At 44.5% G+C, this 21,722-nt stretch overlaps 1 protein-coding gene across 1 annotated transcript in view; it reads left to right on the forward strand.

The window, feature by feature from the left end:
• Positions 1–676: 676 nt before the first annotated feature.
• The window catches only part of LCT (lactase), a 51,447-nt gene continuing 30,401 nt past the window's right edge, over positions 677–21,722 (forward strand). Inside the window, exons 1-6 of the mRNA XM_007452025.1 lie at positions 677–1,321; positions 9,966–10,045; positions 12,670–12,753; positions 14,447–14,549; positions 16,183–16,261; positions 19,598–20,324. Coding sequence (XP_007452087.1) covers positions 682–1,321; positions 9,966–10,045; positions 12,670–12,753; positions 14,447–14,549; positions 16,183–16,261; positions 19,598–20,324 — 1,713 coding nt within the window. The 5' untranslated portion in view covers positions 677–681. The remainder of the gene's footprint in view (positions 1,322–9,965; positions 10,046–12,669; positions 12,754–14,446; positions 14,550–16,182; positions 16,262–19,597; positions 20,325–21,722) is intronic.

The raw sequence follows: 21,722 nt of genomic DNA on the forward strand, positions 1-21,722 counted from the left end.
TTTTTTTTTTTTTTTGGCTGCGTTGGGTCTTTGTTGCTGTGCGCAGGCTTTCTTTACTTGCAGCGAGTGGGGGCTACTGTTCATTGCGGCGTGCAGGCTTCTTATTGTGGTGGCTTCTCTTTTGCGGAGCAAGGACTCCAGGCGCGGACTCCAGTAGTTGTGTCACGCAGGCTCAGTAGTTGTGGCTCACGGCCTCTAGAGCACAGGCTCAGTAGTTGTGGCGCATGGGCCCAGCCGCTCTGCGGTATGTGGGATCTTCCCGGACCGGGGCACGAACCCGTGTCCCCTGTATCGGCAGGCGGACTCTCAACCACTGCGCCACCAGGGAAGCCCCCCCTACATGTTTTTAAAGGAGAAAAAAAGTTTGGCGAGGAACTCACTTTTGTTCTGCTATGTAAATAAGTTTTAAAATAATTTGTAAGTAAGAAAAAATGTGGAGAACTTTTTTTCTTCAGACACTTCCTAGGTTCCTTGGCATAAATTGTGTGAGAAGTTTGAAGTTTTTGTGTTATCTCTTATAGTTTTAATTTTTTTTGATGTTACATAGGTGAATCACATACTGATTTTATTATTGTAGATAACCCAGTTACATAGTAAGTGTTTACAGTCACTTAGTATTTTACAACCTCAACTGTAGTTATAAAGTAAGTATTCCACATACCTCCTAACAGTTCCTTGAAGATGGAGCTAGTCTGGCATTTAGTCCTTATTGTCCTCCTAAGTTTTTCTTGTTGGGGGTTAGACTGGGAATCTGATAGAAACTTCATTTCAGCTGCTGGTCCTCTAACCAGCGACTTGCTACACAACCTGAGGGGTCCACTGGGAAACCAGGATTCTCCCTTTGTAACAGGAGACAAAGAAATTTATGTTTGTCACCAGCCATTGCCCTCTTTCCTGCCAGAGTACTTTAGCAGTGTTCGTGCCATTATGATCACTCATTACAAAGTATTTCTGCCGTGGGCACAGCTACTCCCAGAAGGAACCTCCAAGAACCCAGACAAGGAAACAGTGCAGTGCTACCGGCAACTCCTTGAGGCCCTCAAGAGTGCTCAGCTTCAGCCCCTGGTGGTCCTGCACCACCAGACCCTCCCTGCCAGCACCGTCCAGAGAACTGAGGCCTTTGCTGATCTCTTTGCTGACTATGCCTCCTTCATCTTCCACTCCTTTGGGGACCTAGTTGAGATCTGGTTCACTTTTAGTGACTTGGAGGAAGTTATAATGGAGCTTCCCCACCAGGAATCAAGATCTTCACGTCTCCAGATCCTCACTGACGCCCACAGAAAAGCCTATGAGATTTTCCATGAAAAATATGCTTCTCAAGGTGAGTACACATGACCCAGGTGGCTGACCCACTGGCAGCCTTCATTACCCACCTTCCTCCACCCTCCTTAAAGCAGGACTCAGCATCTCTTTCCACTTACCTCCAATAGTCCCCTTGGGACTTCCCTGGCAGTCCAGTGGTTAAGACTCCGAGCTTCCACCGCAGCGGGTATGGGTTCGATCATCCCTGGTTGGGGAAGTAAGATCCCACATGCCACAAAGCACAGCCAAAAAACAAAGTCCCCTCATATCTATTTATTAGTCAGAAATTAATACGGTACTGAAGATTTCCCAGTGGAGGTAGGTAGGGGTGGTTTACATTGTACAGTGCCCAGCATTCCCTTTGAAAAATATCTTTTGAGCCCCCTTGCCTAATTTTTTTAAAAATAAATTTATTTATTTATTTTTGGCTGTGTTGGGTCTTTGTTGCTGTGCACAAGCTTTCTTTAGTTGTGGTGAGTGGGAGCTACTCTTCGTTGTGGTGCGCGGGCTTCTCATTGTCGTGGCTTCTCGTTGTGGAGCACAGGCTCTAGGCGCGCAGGCTTCAGTAGTTGCGGCATGCGGGCTCAGTAGTTGTGGCTTGCGGGTTCTAGAGCACAGGCTCAGTAGTTGTAGCGCACGGGCTTAGTTGCTCTGCGGCATGTGGGATCTTCCCAGGCCAGGGCTCGAACCCATGTCCCTTGCATTGGCAGGCAGATTCTTAACCACTGTGCCACCAGGGAAGCCCCCTTGACCAATCTTGAGTCTGCACTATCACCGATTATCTTTCGGTCCTTCTTTCTCCAGTCCTGCCTCCCTGACTCTTCCTAAGATTTCAAGATTGCCCATCCTCTCATCCACCCCGTTTTCTTTTATTTATTTATTTATTTATTTTTATTTTGTGTGTGTGTGTGTGTGTTTCGGTCATGCCCCTCAGCTTGGGGGACCTCAGTTCCCCGACCAGGGATCAAACCCATGCCCCCTGCAGTGGAAGCCCAGAGTCCTAACCACTGGACCTCCAGGGAATTCCTGAGCCTCCCCTTTTTCTTATGCAAAGCGAGTTACATGTTCTAGTTGAAGCCTACATTCCAGCAGGGGAGACAAATACAAAGATAAAATAATAATATTCTGACAGATAGTGAGAAGAGCATGCTTACAATTGTCCGTATTCCTGCTTCATGGCTAGTTTAAGGTTCCAATTCAGTAGGCCTGGATGGAATCAGGACATTGATTTTAATAAATTCCCTAGGTGAATCTAGGCTAGGTACACCAAAAAATTGGTATACCAACTTTGAGAACCAATTTTGGATTACATATGCTTTCTGGTTTTTATTATATACTGTATGTATATTTTTATACATAGTATATAATACATCTGCATACTTGTATACTCTACCTTTGAAACTTAACATATTTAATGAATATATTCTCATTTTATTAAAAACTCTTTGAAAGCATGATTTTCAGTGTTGTTACAGGTTCCCATTATGTTAATGGATCATAGAGTTTAAAATATTCTTTCATTTTTGTATGTAAGTTTATTTAATTTTCACTATTAAAAATTATGTTGGGGTTTCCCTGGTGGCACAGTGGTTGAGAATCTGCCTGCCAATGCAGGGGACATGGGTTCGAGCCCTGGTCTGGGAAGATCCCACATGCCACAGAGTAACTAGGCCCGTGAGCCACAACCACTGAGCCTGCGTGTCTGGAGCCTGTGCTCCACAACAAGAGAGGCCGCAACAGTGAGAGGCCCGCACACCACGATGAAGAGTGGCCCCCGCTCACCGCAACTAAAGAAAGCCCTTGCACAGAAACGAAGACCCAACACAGCCAAAAATAAAAATAAATTTATGAAAAAAAAAATTATGTTGGGCTTCCCTGGTGGCGCAGTGGTTGAGAGTCCACCTGCTGATGCAGGGGACACGGGTTCATGCCCCTCTCTGGGAAGATCCCGCATGCTACGGAGCGGCTGGGCCCGTGAGCCATGGCCGCTTTTAACCAACATATGTTGGTTAAAAGCAAAATAACTTTTCGAAGGTGGGGATATTGAATAATATCCCCCAAACTGAAAAGGAACTTTGAGACCAAAAAGTGAAGCAGGCAACTCCATAAAATGCAATTATGGAGTTTGTTGTGGGTAATTTACATATGGGTAGGATCCGGTGAACAGGGATCTGGAAGCATTTGCAGCTGCATTCCTCACTGCCAAAAGGGGCACAAGGGAATTTAAAGGGGCCAAAGCTAAAAATGCAATCTGGGCTTCCCTGGTGGCGCAGTGGTTGAGAGTCTGCCTGCTAATGCAGGGGACACGGGTTCGAGCCCTGGTCTGGGAGGATCCCACGTGCCACGGAGCAACTAGGCCCATGAGCCACAACTACTGAGCCTGCGCATCTGGAGCCTGTGCTCCGCAACAAGAGAGGCCGTGATAGTGAGAGGCCTGCGCACCACAATGAAGAGTGGCCCCCGCTTGCCACAACTAGAGAAAGCCCTTACACAGAAACGAAGACCAAACACAGCAAAAATAAATAAATAAATTACTAAACTCCTATCCCCAACATCTTCTTTAAAAAATAAAAATAAAAAATAAATAAAAAATAAATAAAAATGCAATCTGATTACTAAGGGAGAAGCATATCTGCACCAGTGGGACTGGGAGTTTTTCCGTCCCCTTGGGGGTCTCATGACCATTATTCCTTGAGGACCATTAACCATCTGTGTCAGCTAAAGAACATTCTTCCAGTTCTTATACCTGATGAAGACAAGGGTAAAAGTTGATAGGAAACTTATCTGGCTTGGGTGCATTACTTGTGAGTAGGCTAAAGCTCAGTCACACGGGAAGGGGAGGGGTTAGGACTGTGGGCCTAAGATGGAGCTGACAAAATAGAGTCAGTGTGGTTCAGCCACACATAACTAATACCCATGGAGTGAGCACTCAGTCCAGCAATTAAAATATAACAGAATACTGTGGTGATTTTGTAACACAGAAATATTGAATCACTATGTTGTGCAATGGAACTAACATAGTGTTGTAGGTCAATTATGCTTCAATTTTTTAAAGAGTAAGAAAACAGCAAAAAATTATATATAATATATAATACATATATATAATACATATATTATACCACTTCACATCAACTAGGATGGCTGTAATAAAAAAGACAGACAGGGACTTCCCTGGTGGCGCAGTGGTTCAGAATCCGTCTGCCAATGCAGGGGACACAAGTTCGAGCCCTGGCTCAGGAAGATCCCACAAGCTGGAGAGCAACTAAGCCTGTGTGCCACAACTACTGAGCCTGTGCTCTAGAGCTCAAGAGCCACAAGTACTGAGCCTATGTGCCACAACTACTGAAACCCACACACCTAGAGCCCATGCTCCACACCAAGAGAAGCCACCACAATGAGAAGCCTGCACACCACAACGAAGAGTAGCCCCCACTTGCTGCAACCAGAGAAAGCCCGCGCACAGCAATGAAGATCCAATGCAGCCAAAAATAAATAAGTAAATAAATTTATTTTTTTAAAAAAAGACACAATAACAAGTGTTGGCAATGATGCTGAGAAATTGGAACACTCATACTTTACTGGTGGGAATGAATTATGGTGCAGCCACTTTGGAAATCAGTTTGGCAGTTCCTCAAGTTAAATTTTAGAGTTACCATATGACTCAACAATTCCTCTCCTAGGTATATATCCAAGAGAAATAAAAGGAAATGTCCAGACAAAAACGCATCACAAATATTCATAGCAGTATTATTCATAATAACCAAAAGTGGAAACAACCCTAATGTCCATCAATTGATGGATAAACAGAAAGTGGCATATCAGTACAATGGAGTATTACTCAGCCCTTGAAAGGAATGATGTACTGATTCGTGCTACAACATGATAATCCTTGAAGACATTATGCTAAGTGAAAGCAGCCAGTCTCAAAAGACCACATATTATATGATTTCATTTATATTAAATATCCAGAGTAGACAAATCTATAGAGACACTAAAGTAGAGTAGCTATATCTGGGGCTAGAAGAGAGAATGGGAAGTGACTGCTAATGGTTATATAATTTCTTCTTGGGTTACTAAAATGTTCTGGAATTAGTGGAGATGCTTGCACAGCTTTGTAAGTGTACTAAAGACCGCTGAATTTTATACTTTAAAGCGATGAATTTTATGGTATATGAATTATATCTCAATTTTTTAATGTTAAAAAATTAATTGGAAGGTTGAGGGTTTATAAAACAAAACAAACCATACCACAACTTATGTCTACTTGTATATTCTTCCCTATCTCATCTCCCATTCTCCCCCACCCCATCCCAGGTTACCACTGTGCTAAATATTCCATCCATTTTTATTAGTCTATGGCTTTCCCCTCTTCCCCATTTGGTGTCCGTAATGGAGGTACAAGGTCAAATATTTTAAATAAAAATATTTAATTACAGAAAAAGTGGGATTTTACTAAATATATTGTAGCCCCCCAAAATTCACCATGTTTAAAAAATATGTTTAAAAATTAAATTCCCATTTACTGCTGCTTAGAAAATAAACAATGTGAAATGCAGTTCTGATTTTTTCCTAAGAATTTTTTTATCAGGGTATGATTTACACACAGTGAAGTGCATAGATCTTAATTTTACACTTTGATTAGTTTTGACAAACACATACATCCATGTAACCCATACCTTTATCGAGATATAAGACATTAACCAACACCTCCAAAAATCCCATTCCTGATCAATTTTATCCCTTCCTAATCAATCCCTACCCAAGGAACAACCACTGATCTGACTTCTATCAGCATAGTTATGAATGGAATCATACAGTATGTACTTTTTTGTTTGTCTTTTTTCATTAAGCATGTTTATGAGATTCATTTATTTTGTTGCTGTATTAGTAATTTGCTCCTTGTTTCTTCTAAGTGGTGTTCTATCATGGATGTATCACAATTGAGGGGCATTTGGGCAATTTCCAGTTTTTATCTCCTATAAATAAGTTGCTATGAACGTTCTTGTACAACCTTTTGCATGGACATATGTTTTCATTTCTCTTGGATAAATACCTAGGAGTGGAATTGCTGGATTACAGGGGAGAGATGTATTTGACTTTCTAAGAAACTGCCAGTTTCTCAAAGCAATTGTTCCATTTTATACTCCCACTAGCCATGTGTGAGAATTTCAGTGGCCTCACATCCCCACCAACGTTTGGCATTTTCATCCTTTCTATTTTAGCCATTCTGATGGTATCTCATTGAGATTCCATTACTTTTTTAAAAATATAGTTTCTATCCCAACCGCATGTGTGCTTAAATAATACAGTATTCAATTTTGATTGGTTTGGTTTTGAGCATCATGAAAGAGTATTATACTTTTTGTAGTCCTCTAGGACTTCTTTTTTCTCAAACAAAACTGTTTCAAAAGCTTATTCATATTGTTGAATATAGCTATAGTATCTTCTTTTCACTGCTATCTGATATTCCATTGTGGGACTAAGCCACATTTTATTAATTCTCCTGCTTATGTGCATCAGCCACCAGAATGGCTACTATTTTTAAAAAGCAGAAGATCCCAAGTGTTTGTGAGGATAGAGAGAAATTATAACCCTGTGCATTGCTGGCCAGGATGTAAATGGTGTAGCCACTATGGAAAACTGTGTGGCAGTTCCTCAAGAAATTAAACATAAAATTACCATATGATCTAACACTTGTGGGTATATACCCAAAAGAATTGAAAGCAGGGACTTGAACAGATATGTGCACACCCATTTTCATAGCAGCATTATTCACAATAGCCAAAAGATGGAAATAATCCAAATGCCCAGACAAAAATGAATGGATAAAGAAAATATGCTAGATACATACAATTGAATATTGTTCAGCGTTAAAAAGAAATGAAATTCTGACACATGCTACAACATGGATGAACCTTGAAAACATTATGCTAAGTGAACTAAGCCAGACACAAAAGGACAAATATTGTATGATTCCACCTATGTGAGGGACCTAGAATGATCAAATTCACAGAGACAGAAAGTAGAATAATGATTACCAGAGGCTAGGAGGAGGGGGAAATGGGGGAGATACTGATCATGAACACAGAGTTTCAGCTTGAGATGATGGAAAATTTTGGGAGGTAGATGGTGGTGACAGTTGCACAACAATGTGGATGTACTTAAAGCCACTTAAAAAAAATTTTAATGGTAAATTTTATGTTATGTATTTTTACCACAATTCTGAAAAGTTCTTTTCTAATCTTTCTATATGTGTTATTATAAACCTCCTATTGATGTTTTTAATGTGCTACGGTGGGAAGGATACAAAAGAAGATTCTTAGCAGAGAGTCAGAGGGAGAGCAGGAGAGTGAACATCCCTCTCACCTAAGAGTAGAGTTGCACACAGCACCCTCCTCTTGTACAACACTGGGACACAATCTACAGCAACACTTGTAGTCCCTACCCACCTCTTGAATCATTGATACTGGCATTTCAATACTGGCCGTATTACTTTTATTGAAGCATTTGGGGCAAAAGGGAAAGGAGCAAACGGAAAGGGACTATTTTTTAATGGACAACGGCAATGGTTTTTGGAGGAACGACTTCCCTTTGTGGTGGAAACAGAGTTGAGCTTATCCTTAGTGAAATCTAGTAATGCCTGGGAGGGACATGAACTTACACAGTGCTGTGCAGTGATTTTTCTACATGGCCTTGAAACAGTTAATTCTCAACCCACAGCAAATATTGATTTGGGGTTCTGTAGACAAGAACACCGACTTTTAACCATATCCAGCAAAAATTACAAGATAAATTATCTTAAGCCAGAGCAATTACCCCCATTTCATTCCCAAGAAAACATGAAACTGCAAGCTTAGAATGAGAATCTAGTTTTGAGTAATCTGCATTTTACATTATTTTAAGAAATATAGTTTGTGCTTGCACTGGGAACAGGTTGGGAACCATATCGGGAAGTTTATTTTGTATGATATGAGAATTTCTGGGACTTCAGGTACATTTGTTCACTCTGATTCTAAAAACAGCTTGTAAAGTCAAATAGAAGTGATTTGTGGGTCAACTGTGCTTAGGGATTAACTGTACTCTTGTGTCATGTTATTGATCCAGAGATAATACTAAATTGTACATTTTAAAGTGTTCAGCACAGTCTGAGAACATGTGTTCTATGTGAGCTGATGTGATGATAGACTGAAGCGTGGAAATCTGTGGAATATGAAATGGCTCCATCGGGCACAATCACTGAATAACTGGAAAATATCGTTATCTTATCAGAATGAGGACTAAATGTCTCTGAGTGATATTCCCTGCTCAGGGGATTTCAAAGTTCCATTATGTTTATCAAAATAAGAACTTTGGTAGTTGGCAGTGGTTGTTAATGGTGGTTTCATTGACTGGGGAGATCTTTCTCCTGTATAGAATTTGGATGCAGGAGAGAAGTCAGGCATATAGTCTTATAGTTTAAGTCTCAAACTCTGGTTTCATTCAATTTTTGTTTACTGTTTCCAAAGCACAGGTCTGAGCATCTGCCTATGCACCCAGTCCTAAGCTTGCTGTTTGGAGGGCCTAGAGAAATGTTTAAGTTTGCTCCTCAAGGAGCACACAATCCAGCAGGAGATAAAGACTTATGCACATCAAAGAGTTAGATGGCACTGCTAACAACTGAGGAATCCCAAGTCCACAGCAGCGTGTTTCGAGCTGTGGTCTGAGCATCACTGCCTCAGAAGCACCCAGGAAGCTTGTTAAAAGGCACTTGCTCCTGGGCCCACCCCAGTCGGCTGACGAGAAGGACAGGTGATTCTGATGCACGTAAGCTTAAGCACCACTGTTAGGTGATCAAATGTCAAAGCAAGTGGGTACAAGCTGCACAGGTTTATATTTCCTTCATGCGCAGTAAGTGTCGAATGGACATTTGCACAGCAAAAAAGGACAGGTAACAGCAGTCCCCTGAGAACGCCCTGCCTTTCAAAAGTCTCTCCCCACTTGGAACTCTTAGCTGTTTGGGACCAATGGTTCCCAACCTTTAGTGTGTATCAGAATCACCTGGAGAGCTTGTAAAGCACACAGAGGCCAAGGTTTATTAGGAACTTAGGACGCAGTTCTCTCCTTTCTGCCTTTTACATTGCTCAGGGTTGGGGGAAGGAACTGCTTTTATTCTTACAAAAGACTTTACAAGTGTCCTGCACTTCACCATCCTGATTTACATGAAACACTCTTTAAAAGGACATTTTTTATTTTTTTTTAAATTTATTTTATTTATTTATTTATTTATTTATTGCAGTATGCGGGCCTCTCACTGTTGTGGCCTCTCCCGTTGCGGAGCACAGGCTCCGGACGCGCAGGCTCAGCGGCCATGGCCCATGGGCCCAGCTGCTCTGCAGCATGTGGGATCCTCCCGGACCGGGGCACGAACCCGTGTCCCCTGCATTGGCAGGTGGACTCTCAACCACTGCGCCACCAGGGAAGCCCAGGACATTTTTTAAAAAGCTACCTTGTTTTCTAAAATCTTTCAGCTAGGGTAAAATCATGTGAGTGATTTCTTAAGAAATCTTTTTTAAAGTCAGTGAACATGGAATAGAAAGGTCAAGAGGAAATGAGTTCGCCAGGGGCTTCTGGGGTCACAGGCTCCTTCCTCTCTCACCTTCAGCCTTTCCTCTGGTTGGTTTCAGGCCAAAAGCTCTCTGTGGTCCTGCGAGCCCAGGTCGTCTCCGAGCTCCTGCTAGAACCGTCTACGTCTGCACTTGCCAAGGTAATGACAGCCCAAAGAAATAGCATCTGTAACTTCTCAGGAAAGTTGCTATTTTAATTTTAAAAAACCAAGAGAAATTTTTGTCTGTTGGCTTGACATTCTTTAAAATCTATTTTATTGAAGTATAGTTGATTTACAATGTTGTGTTAATTTCTGCTGTACAGCAAAGTGATTCAGTTATATATATATATTCTTTTCCATTATGGTTTATCACAGGATATTGAATATAGTTCCCTGTGCTATACAGTAGGACCTTGTTGTTTATCCATCCTCTGTATGATAGTTTGCTTGACATTCTTACAAATGCCTCTTATGAGTGTTATGCATTCTCTAGATTCATAATTACTTTAAAACAAAATCTTATTTGTTGTAGCCCCAGCTCTCACTTGGTCAAGTGTCAGCGTTTCCCTGCACAAAGAAGTCAAATGCCTCTGCTCTTGCTCTAAGAGCTTCTTAGAAGAGAGGTCAGTTTTTTTAGCAAAACATACTAGGGTAAAGGTTTTTTTTGTTTGTTTGTTTTTTAAATAATGTCCCCCTATAGTGCCCATCCTGGTTTTTACCTCCTCTAAATACAACTTTTAAATATAATTTTAATAGGAAAAGTTAAAACATCTGAGAATTTAACAGCTTTGGCCCTTGTAATGTTGGCTGCTGGGTGGTATGGAACGCCTTCAGAGAAAACAACTGATTTCTGTAGCTGTGCAGCACTGGTGTCTGTGCTATGATGGAGGCCCCATATGCCAAGGTCCAATTTCAGATTTACCAGCTCAGGGATTTAAAAACCAGACATGATAAGGTTCTGAAATGACCAGGTCCAAGACTGATTGTATGGCCATATTACCATCTAAATTCTTTTACAAGGGGCGATAATTGCTATCAGTTATGAGCTCAGGAGACCAAAGTGCTGTTTGGAAAGTGTTTGTCAAGCAGCAGTCTTTGAACTGGTCTCTCTGCCCCCACTCCTGCCACGCATCTGGGCCACCTTCCGAAAGCACAGTTTTGTTCATTTCCCTACTGAGAAGCTACACTCCCCTGAATTGGTGAAATTCCTCAGGGCCTTCCAGAATATGGCTCACTCAGGCCCTCTTGCTCTCTCTCTGGCCTCACCTTTTTGTCCCAGCGTGTATGCTATTTTTCCTGCCGACTCTCCTGCATTCCCTACCTCAAGTCCTATCCTCCTGGCCTTCCTCAAATCTCTTCCAACAAAATTCTATCTATTTTTAACATCTGTGTGGATGTGTCCTCCATCAGGAGGCCTCGGTTAATAATACTCCCTCACTCAACCTGATGTGATCTCTCCCCACTTGGAACCCTTAGCCACTTGTTTAGATCAGCGGTTCCCAAGCTTTGTTGTACCAGAGTCACCTGGAGAGCTAGTAAAGAACACAGAGGCCAAGGCTTAATGTGGAGGGTTGCCGTGGGCCTTCATAGGCTTCCCAAGTTCCCAGGTGAGTCTAATCCCCACCAAGATTTGAGGACCACTGATGTGGATTTTTCATATAGCACTTAGAACTTTCTGCCTGTTCTTCATATAGTCGGTGCATCTATTAACACTCTGTATCAAGTTGGAAGCTTCTGTGGATCTCACTCATCTTTAAACCCAGCACAGTGACTTTCAAGAGTATGAACTCAATGATCATGTGCTGTATGGAATCGACAAACAAAGCAAGTGCTGATAGGGCAGAGGGGAAGGTTCGAGTGGAGCTCACCAGCAGGGAGCAAGCCTGTGGAATGTTGAGTAAACACCAGTGATAACTTGACTGGGAAAGCCATAGGGAGCCAGAGGAGAGTCAGTTATCAAATGTCACAGTGCACTGGGTTGTCAGCAGATGCCATTATTGACAGTCTTTGTCCCAAGGGAAGAGAAGGGGAGAAGACAGGCAATGATCTGGTCATGGCCAGGATAGAAATGGCTCCCTCACCGTGGTATCTGCATGTGTTTAGACTCTGAATCTGTAGTTCTTAAAGTATATGCAGGCCAGAGACAGGGCAGAGGGGTATGTCCTTAACTGGAGCACAGACGGGGATGTCCATGGACCATGAGAGTTCTGTTCTCCAATAATAATGTGGACCAGGCTAGGGCCAACTGGGGTGGACTTTAAACTGTGGCCTGAACGTAGCCAGTGACTATAGCCTACAATTAAAACAAAACCCCAAACCCCAGTAGGGTCTGCCGAAATTACTAAGGGGCCTGTGGGTGGGTGAGGGCTGCACTGCCTCCGTCCTGCAAAGTGGAAGGCCATGAGGAGGGTGCTGCTCAGGGCAGCTCTGGCCTCTGACTCCCTTCCTTCGTGCTCATCCACTTGGTGGAAACCCACCCTTTCTGGCATATGGTGCTTCTTTCATTCACTCACTCATTCAATTGTGCGCATTTATTGAGAGCTTCCTGTGTGCCAGGCACTTTGCTGAGTGCACACGTGATGTATTCCCCACAACACATAGGCACACCCCACACACATTCTCACTTTGTCCCCAGCTTTTCCTCATCCTGCTTTTCCCTCGGAAAATCCCACTTTGGAGTATTCCGTTTAGTAATAAGGGGAGAAACAAAATATGAATACTTCTGAGCAGTTCTTTGTCTTGAGATTCCTTGTGCTCTGATGATCCTATTTACTTATTTCCAGGATGCAGTTGACTTCCTCTCTCTTGATTTATCTTATGAATGCCAGAGTGAGGCAGATTTCCGGCAGAAGCTGAGTCAGTTGCAGGTAATTTGAGCTATTTTCCATATTGATGATGAATGGCAAAGTTTCCTGAGAGCATATTAGACATTTAATGCTTCAGCTGATGTGTAAACTGAACTTCCTCCAAGAGTCCATATACTTGCAGGGAATTCCCCAGTGGTCCAGTGGTTGGGACTCTGTGCTTTCATCACTGCCAAGGGCCCAAGTTCAATCCCTGGTCAGGGAACTAGGATCCCACAAGCTTCTCGGTGCAGCCAAAAATAAGTAAACAAATAAAAGAGTCCATATACTTGCAGAGCTGCATCTGGAGAGATTCCTATAGAGGACATCTGGAGGTTAGATAGTCTTCCCTGGAAAGGATAATGAGGGTTGGCTTGTTAAGGTAAATATTTACATGGATCCTCTGCTCTCTTGTGTAGAAAGCTACTGAGAACCCAAATTCCAGTGTTCATTCTGAGATTAAAACAGACATTTCATGGATGTGGTCATGTAAATATTTATCCTGACAAGCTAACCGTCACTATCCCTCCACTCTCCTCAGAGCACCTGCACCCCCTCTCTGAGCCTCAGCTGCTGCTCCCCACTGGCACACAGGTGTCTTAGGGCCTGAGGACCCACAGCACACCCACAGGTTCTGAATTCTGCAGGAGGTACACGTAGGGGTCCCATGTTCCCTTCTCAGAAGAGGCTTTGCTCACCAGAGGCTTCCCCACTCAGCAGAGGGCTCCTGCAGCTCTCCAGTCCTGTGATACCACAGGCTGCCTCACTGCGTATGGATCTTCCAGGAAGGGGAAAACCCTCGGTTCCCTTAGGAGTTTGGCTTTCCGCACTGACCTGGCCCAGGGAAAGAACAAGACTACGTGGGTCACAGCTCCACTCACTGGTTCTGAGCGACTTACTTGGTTTCTCAGATTAAGGCTTGAGGCTCATTGTTACTGGCTGCTCTGAGAAAATAAAGAACCCGCCTGGCTTCTTTTTAAGTAGCTGCTATTGGTATTTCTCAGTGGCTGTTAACTACTCAGAGGAGGAAAACTTAGTGTGGAAAAAATGACAAAACCCAACCTCCCCCAAAAAGGTAACCAAAAGTGGGGTCAAACAACATGTCAGCCTAAAGATGTTTCTTTTGACACTGAAATGGCTAGAAATGGGAGAGAAATTACACCTGCTCCAATCCTAATGAAGATAGCTTCATTTAAATTTCTTTATGGAGTATGTCAGATATATCCAAAGGTAGAAGGAAAAGTAAAATGAAGCCATCCCCAGCTTCAAAAGCTATCAACTCGTGGCTGATCTTGTTTCATCTATACCCTACCTTCCCCCTCTCAAACCAGATTGTTTTGAAGCAAACCCTAGACATCCATAAACATCGTGATGGTGGCACCTGATTGAGCTTCTTATAGCAGCACAGGCCCCTGACATGAGCAGACTGCCTTGTTCCTGGTCCTAACACAGTGCCTGGTTCTAGGAGGTACCTTGTAGCCTGAGGTGATGGCAGAAATTAGCCTGTCTCTTTGGTGGGGGTCAGTGTAGAGAATGGTCTATGTTATTGAAAAGTGTAGATTTTTCTCCCTCAAGTCTAGAGTCAGCTCTCTTTATTAACTGAGACTGCTAGCGGTCATTTCCAAAACCAAATTGAGTGTCGTGACTTCTCATCTTTAAAATCTGTCCCTGTTACTCTAGGCAGCTTCAGTTCACTTGCTGGCCTATATCATTTCAGACCATTGAGCCAAACGTGGAAGTTTTCATCTTCAATCTGAAACTCCAGGACTGCCTCTCCACGAGGAAGAAGCCAGCTGATCTGTTCTCCAGCCTTCTCACAGGTGAGTGGACCGTCACTGGAGAGGTTTGGAGTGATATTTGGTGCACTGGCTTGTGGGGTAGCTATTTTAAAAGTCTGGGGTTCCAGTGGGAGGAGCGACCAGAGGAGGGGTGGTCTGAGAGCCCACCCCAGATGAGTTTAGTGTCCCTTGTCTTCTTGTTGTTGGTCTTGATCCCTTAGCTCCCACTGACCCAAGAAAGGAGAGAGGTTCTGTACAAGGATGGTAAGGACACCTTGGTCTCATGGAAATAAAGACCATCAGGCCTCAGATGTAAGGTGTCAGCATGGCAACTGCCCTGTGTCCATCTGTCCACTTCCATTACCCCTCCCTCTAAGGTCTCTCATCTCTGCCCCCCTTGGCAGGGCTCCCTCTCTCCCCTCAGCCACCTTACTTTTGTTCGTTTCCCCATTACCTAATCAAAATCTTCAGGTATAGGACCCACAGCTCATGGAGCATCTCCTTGGTGTCTCTTAGTTCAAATTCTTGAGAGTGAATCTGATGGGTGGGCCATGCATCAGAAGATTGCTCCTGGGACTTCCCTGGTGGTCAAGTGGTTAAGTCTCTGTGCTACCACTGCAGGGGGCACGGGTTCCATCCCTGGTTGGGGAACTAAGATCCCACATGCCACATGGTGTGGCTAAAAAAAGAAGAAGAAAGATTGCTCCTGGTCCAATCCGGCCAAGGGAAAGTAGGAGGTCCACTAAGGCCTCAGGGGCTGAGGACCACTAGACACTCTGCAGGAAGGGCCAAGGGGCACGCTCCTGCATGCCTGGATATCCAGTTCAGTCTCCCTGTAAGGTCAGAATATGGGAGAAGTTGGTAGTGCCCTTTCTACCACCTGTAACCAGTGCTGAGCTGGCTTCACAGACCTCTTGAACTGCATCCATGGATACCACTTAATAACTCTTGCCCTAACTCATCTTTGATGGTATAATGATTCCCGTTCTTTTCTTTTTTTTTTTTTCTTGCGTTATGCGGGCCTCTCACTGTTGTGGCCCCTCCCATCTGCGGAGCACAGGCTCCGGACGCGCAGGCTCAGCGGCCATGGCTCACGGGCCCAGCCGCTCCGCGGCATGTGGGATCTTCCCGAAACGGGGCACGAACCCGCGTCTCCTGCATCGGCAGGCGGACTCTCAAGCACTGCGCCACCAGGGAAGCCCTGTTTCCCGTTCTTAAATCCCATCACTTTCTAAATGGTTAAAATGGTCAATTTTATGTTTATGTATAGTTTCTTACAAAAAAATAAAATTCCGCCCTCTTCTGATATTTGAGTTTTGAGTCAGTTGTTCTCCACGTTTGGTCTCCAGACAAGCAGCATTAGCATCACTGGGGAACTTGTCTCATTCTAGAGCCCACCTCAGGTCAGAAACTGTGATCAGAAACTTTGGAGTGGGCCCAGCAATCTGTGTTGAACAAGCTCTGCCGGTGATGCTGATGCACATGGAAGTTTGAGAACCATTGTTCTATCACTTTTGACTTCTATAAATCTTTAGCCTGTGGAATTTTCCAGAGGGGTTTGGAGCCATTGCTTGGGGTTTGGGTGTGGTGTATAAGTGAGGAAAACTGTTGATAGTAGTCATGCATATTGTTGGTTGGGCTTCAGGTGGAGTGAATTAAACGTCTTCTCTTACAGCCATAAGTGAAGAACAAGTGCTCACCATTGGGTTTGATCTTAGTACATTCCTGAGCTGTTCATCAAGTTCCAAGAAAAGGTAATGTTAGATTTCCTGTTGGACTATCAATAACTGATATTTGCAGAATACTCTGTTGTTCTTTCACATGTGTAAACACAGGGGACTGTTGTCATCTGCCTCTTGGACCAGTGAGTCCTTCGTGGCCATTCTGGAGACCATAGATGAAGGCTCAGAGGGGAAAGCAGGGAGCAGTGTCTCTGACCACCACACGGTTCTCCTCTAGTTCACCCAAGTGCACACAGCTAGCAGAGCTGGTGTTTAAACCCCTGCCTTCTAGTTTAGATCTTGTTGGAGGCATTGTGAGGTTGTGGACGAGCAGGCTGGGTTAATGATAGATCTGCCCATCCCTGAAGTTATGTGATCTGAGTAAGTAAGGTGAGTTCTCTGCACCATTTCCTCACACAACATGTGAAACATCTTACCTGTGAGGAGATGGCATAGATAGGAAAGCCAGCTGTGCAGCAGGGCAGAAGCCTAAATCAGCAGTTTCTCAGGACAAAGGTTTTAAAATGTTGTGGGATTGCAAATAGTTTCTTAGCACATGACTAAAGTACCAAAAATTTGTAAGTGACATACTGAAAAAAAATTAGAGTAGATTTGAGGTTAGCTCCATAATTATATCATTCTCATGCACTTATATTCCAATGCGCTTCTCGAGAAAAGTTTGGTGTGGACGCCAGTGCAGGGAACTTCCCAGAACCCTCAGCTATCCGTGGGGGTATGTTACACACCTGAGCATCATATACCGTGCGTCAAGGAAGGACCAAGGCCCGGAGGCAATCATTGGCTTCCCAGACCTTCAGCTAGAGCTCACCTCAGACATTTCTAGCACAGCTCTGTCCAAGATCATAAACTTCAGTTGCCACCACCTCTTTGTACTTTTTCTCTCCCAGCATTTGGCTGTCCTCAGCTGTGTCTCCTTCCATTGTTCAATCCTCTCAACTCACTTCAAATCAGCAGTTCAGATCACCAGACTCTAAGCAGCTGCACATGTCAGGCTTTGTGCCGGGAGTATGAACAGCATGATGAGCAAGTAGATCAGAACTGCTCTCTGTTCACACGTGGAGTCAGCTGAGGAGTGCTGGGCTGTCTTTTCAGAAAATAAAACTCAAGAGGTCATAATAAACGTAGTACCCTGGGGACTTCCCTGGCGGACCAGTGGTTAAGACTCTGTGCTTCCACTGCAGGGGGCTCGGGTTCCATCTCGGCTTGGGGAACTAAGATCCCACATGTCGCGCATGACATGGCAAAAGAAAAAGAAAGGGGGCACCCTGAGATCACAATGATTGCAAAACCACAAGATGACATGAGACCCCGGCTCCAGGATTCTCTAACACCTTGATCTCTCAGTACCTTGCCTGCAGGGAAGATCCAACATTGGCTAACGTTAAACCGAGAGTGGGGGCGGGGGATTCTCACTCAGGTGGATGTTGATGGAGAATCTGCAGGGGCAGGTGGAAGGGCGTCCTGAGAGGACGGGCATCATTTTCTTGTCGGAGTGTTTTAGACCTGAGAAGTGAGACAGAGAGGCCCGCCAGTGATTCTAGCACAGAGTATGGCAGGAGATAACAGACTGCTCCCCAGAGGAGGGAACAAGAGCATTACCTGGGATGCTCTGAGGTGGCTTAGAGTAGGGGGTGAGGGGTGGCTGAAGGAGGGGCACCTGGAGGGCTGGGCATAGAGACTTTCTGTGCTAAATCTCTTCCCAAGTTAGGCAAACCCAGGACTCCCAGCTCCAAGGCCTGTATGGCAAGTTCTGTGTTATCCAGGGGCAGTTTGTTTCTTCAAGACCTCTTCTCACCCAAGCCAGAAGGACAGTCATAGTCAGAAGGGTTAGGTCAGAACAGCTGAGTGGGCACCCCTCCATGTCCCTGGTGTGCTCCAGAGTCATGCATCTGTTTTGGGTAATCCACAACTATAGGCTATCATTTCCCCTCACAACTTTTCTACCAAATGCAGATGAGTTGATGCTTCATAAAATAGGAGGAGCTTAAGTTTGGAAGGTCCAGGCTCCACTCCACGGGAAGGAGGTCTTTCTGCAGTGTCCCCGTCACTTCTACCAGTTCTGTGCTCTGAGCCAACCTGTATGTGTCAGCCCCTCGATGGCCCAAGGACAGGGAGATGCTCTTGTACTCCACTCCCTCTCCTCATGTGTGTTCTCTTCTGCAGGCCAAACACACCCACCTCCACCAACCCTTCCTCAAGGTTGCCCTCTGCTGGTGTAACTGCTGCATGTTATCACGCACTGCTTTCCAGACTGCAGGACAGGACTCAGATAGAGAAAACAATAAAGAAAGAAGGGACGGAGGGAAGGAGGAAGGAAGAAGAGAGAAGGAAAACAGATTAGAAGTAAATAGAATATATCAGACTTCATTGCGTATGAGAATAGCATTTTTATGTTATGCTTCATTTCAGCTATGTTTATTTCTGATGTTTATTTCAGATACATTTATTTCTGAAATAAAACATAACATGCACATAAATGGTTAAAAGCACAGATTCTGTGCTGTACCATTTGCAAGCTGTGTAATCAAGGAGGAGTTCTCATTTTTTAAAAAAACAGAATGTAAGTTTATTGATATAAATAAAGCCTGAAGATGGACAGTCTAGAGTGGGTAAAAATCATCAGGAATCCAGGCTCCTATCTTGTTGCTTTGTTATTCTTAACAAAACTTCTACCTCATGGTGCAGGATGGATGTTTGAGCTCCTGCCATTATGACCATAATCCAGGCAGCAGGAAGAAGAAGGGAGGTTATAGCCAGGGTTGACATTTGAGTGGTACACATCAGTAGAGATGTATCAGTCATTCAATTATTGAAATATTTCTGTACCAGCTGGTAAGTAGCTGCTGGCCCCCTGATGCCCAGAAGTTATTCACTTCTTTAAGTCTCAGTTTACTCCTCTGTAGGAAGAAGATAAATAATGTAGTACTTATCTCGTACACTTATTTTGAAAATTAAATGAGATAATGTACATACATTTTTATCATAGTGGTCACCATAGAATCAAAAGGCTCAGTAAATTGAAGTCATTATTATTAGCTATGTTTTATAAATATACATTATAAGAAGAAAAACTTTCATCAGAACTGAAGACTGTATTCAAGGGTGATCTAATACAGCAAACAGTAGCATTGGTACAGTATTTTCACTCATGCAGGAGCAATGATAACTCACCTAAGAAGAGACGATAATAATAATTTTCCCATCTACTTGCTGCCCATGACTTTGGGTCAGTGTTTCTGGAATCTTTACTGATTAAACACATTGTCACTGTTCATCGGTCTGGGGGCATTTGTAACTTACAGAGTCATTACTTATACTGTGTCGCTTTATGTCACTTCACTCCTACAGCTGGTCTTGTTCTCTGACTGACAACCTGACCCTCCAGGCTCTCCTGCAGCTGGACCCGGAGACAGCAGTAGACTCCTCGCTGCCCCACTCAGCCTATCAGAGAGTCTGGGAAATGTTTGCCAGCCAGTCCAGGGCAGAAAGGGATGCTTTCCTGCAGGATGTTTTTCCTGAGGGTTTCCTCTGGGGCGTCTCCACAGGGGCTTTTAATGTGGAAGGAGGCTGGGCCGAGGACGGAAGAGGGGCGAGCATCTGGGACAGAGCCGGGCACCAGAACACCAGCAAGGGCCAAGCAACGCCAGAGGTGGCCAGTGACAGTTACCACAAGGTGGACACTGACGTCGCCCTGCTTCGTGGCCTCCGGGCCCAGGTCTACAAGTTCTCCATCTCCTGGTCCCGCATCTTCCCCACTGGGCAGGGGCAGAGCCCCAACCTCCGGGGCGTCGCCTACTACAACATGCTGATCGACAGGCTGCTGGACTCGCACATCGAGCCCATGGCCACGCTGTCCCACTGGGACCTGCCTCAGGCCCTGCAGGATCGCGGCGGGTGGCAGAATGAGAGCATGGTGGATACCTTCCTGGACTATGCGGCCTTCTGCTTCTCCACATTTGGGGACCGTGTGAAGCTGTGGGTGACCTTCCACGAGCCTTGGGTGACGAGCTACGCGGGCTACGGCACCGGCCAACACGCACCGGGCATCTCCAACCCAGGGGTGGCCTCTTTTAAGGTACTTCCCATCCTTGCAATGCCTACTTGTTAGACGAGAAAGGACATTGGGTTGGAAAAATGTTATTTTACCTTCCCATCAGCAAGTCTTTCCTTTTTTTTTTTCCTTTAAAGGAAATCAGAGGGAGGGAGGGAAGGAACCATAAATTGTCAATCACCTTATTTGTCCAAACACTATTCTGGCACTTTAAAAATTGTTGCCGCCTCCTCAGAATGGCTCTGATGGATGAGGGAATCGGGGCTTAGGAGGAGAAGCAACTGGTCGTGCTGACATTGCTAGTGGGTTAGCAGTGTGAGGCCAACATTTGAGCCCAAGTCCCTTGACTCCAAAGCAAGTTTTCCATGTCAGCCAGGACTCTTAATTGCAAGTGACAGGAAACCCAACCCAAACTGACTTAAACAAGGAGGGAATTTCTGAGTTCTGGAAACGGAAGAGTCTTAGTTTTAGCTGATCAGAGTGGAGCTTGATTAGACCACAGATGATGCTACCAGGACTCGATTTTTCTTCTCTTGCTCCCCTCACTGGCTTTATTCTTGGGCTGGCTGGTAGCCAGATGGCCGCAATCCTTCCCTCATATTTCAAGATCAGCAGAAAACAGAAAACACAGCTTGCCTCTGTTCTGGCGTTCCCAGGAAAGTTCTCCCCGTGCTCATGGTCTCTGCATGGGTCGTGTGCCCATCCCTGAACCAGTCACTGGGTCTAGGCTAGGGGACTGTGTGGCACTGATTGGTTTTGACCCAGGTCCCAGCTCTACTCCTCAACACACTGGCTGAGAGACCCGGAGGTGGGGCGGGGGAGGGTGGTCTTTCCAGAGGGCAATCAGGGTATCATTTCAACAAGAAGGTGATGTGTATCCTGGAGACAAAATTTAAAATGGCTTAACATGGGTCCCATCCATCATTTCCCTTTTTCTTCAAAATCTCCCAGGAAACCTACCAGCTTCCCTGGCTGCATTCTTCAGAACAGACAATTAGTCTAGCTTTCCCCCAGCACTTTTTGGGTTCTGTTCTCTTCTGAAAGAGGAGCATTCACTGGGCCCCAGGCCATCAAGACACTTAACTGTCCATTAGAAAATTAGAGAACAATTCAAAATACCCACAATGAGAGTGAGCTGGAATACTGTGAATAAATGACTCAATGAAATGCCAAAATATAGCACTTAAGTCAAGGCTTCCATTCTGCTCTTGTTCAGCAAGTGACCGTACCCACGGAGACAGAGAACACTTCTGAAAGGGGAAAGCTTGAACCTTTCTGTTTGTCTCTTTGTTGTAAAACTCGTCCCAGCCTTTTCACCTTAGGCTTCTTATCCCTACAGCCGTGGCTCCTGAGACTTTTCTACAGAGGCTTTTATGAGAAAGTCCACCTCACTTTTTTTTTTTTTTTTTTTTTTTGGGGGTG

Source organism: Lipotes vexillifer, unplaced genomic scaffold (assembly GCF_000442215.2).
Source record: "Lipotes vexillifer unplaced genomic scaffold, Lipotes_vexillifer_v1.1 scaffold105, whole genome shotgun sequence".
Taxonomy (NCBI): Eukaryota; Metazoa; Chordata; class Mammalia; order Artiodactyla; family Lipotidae; genus Lipotes; species Lipotes vexillifer.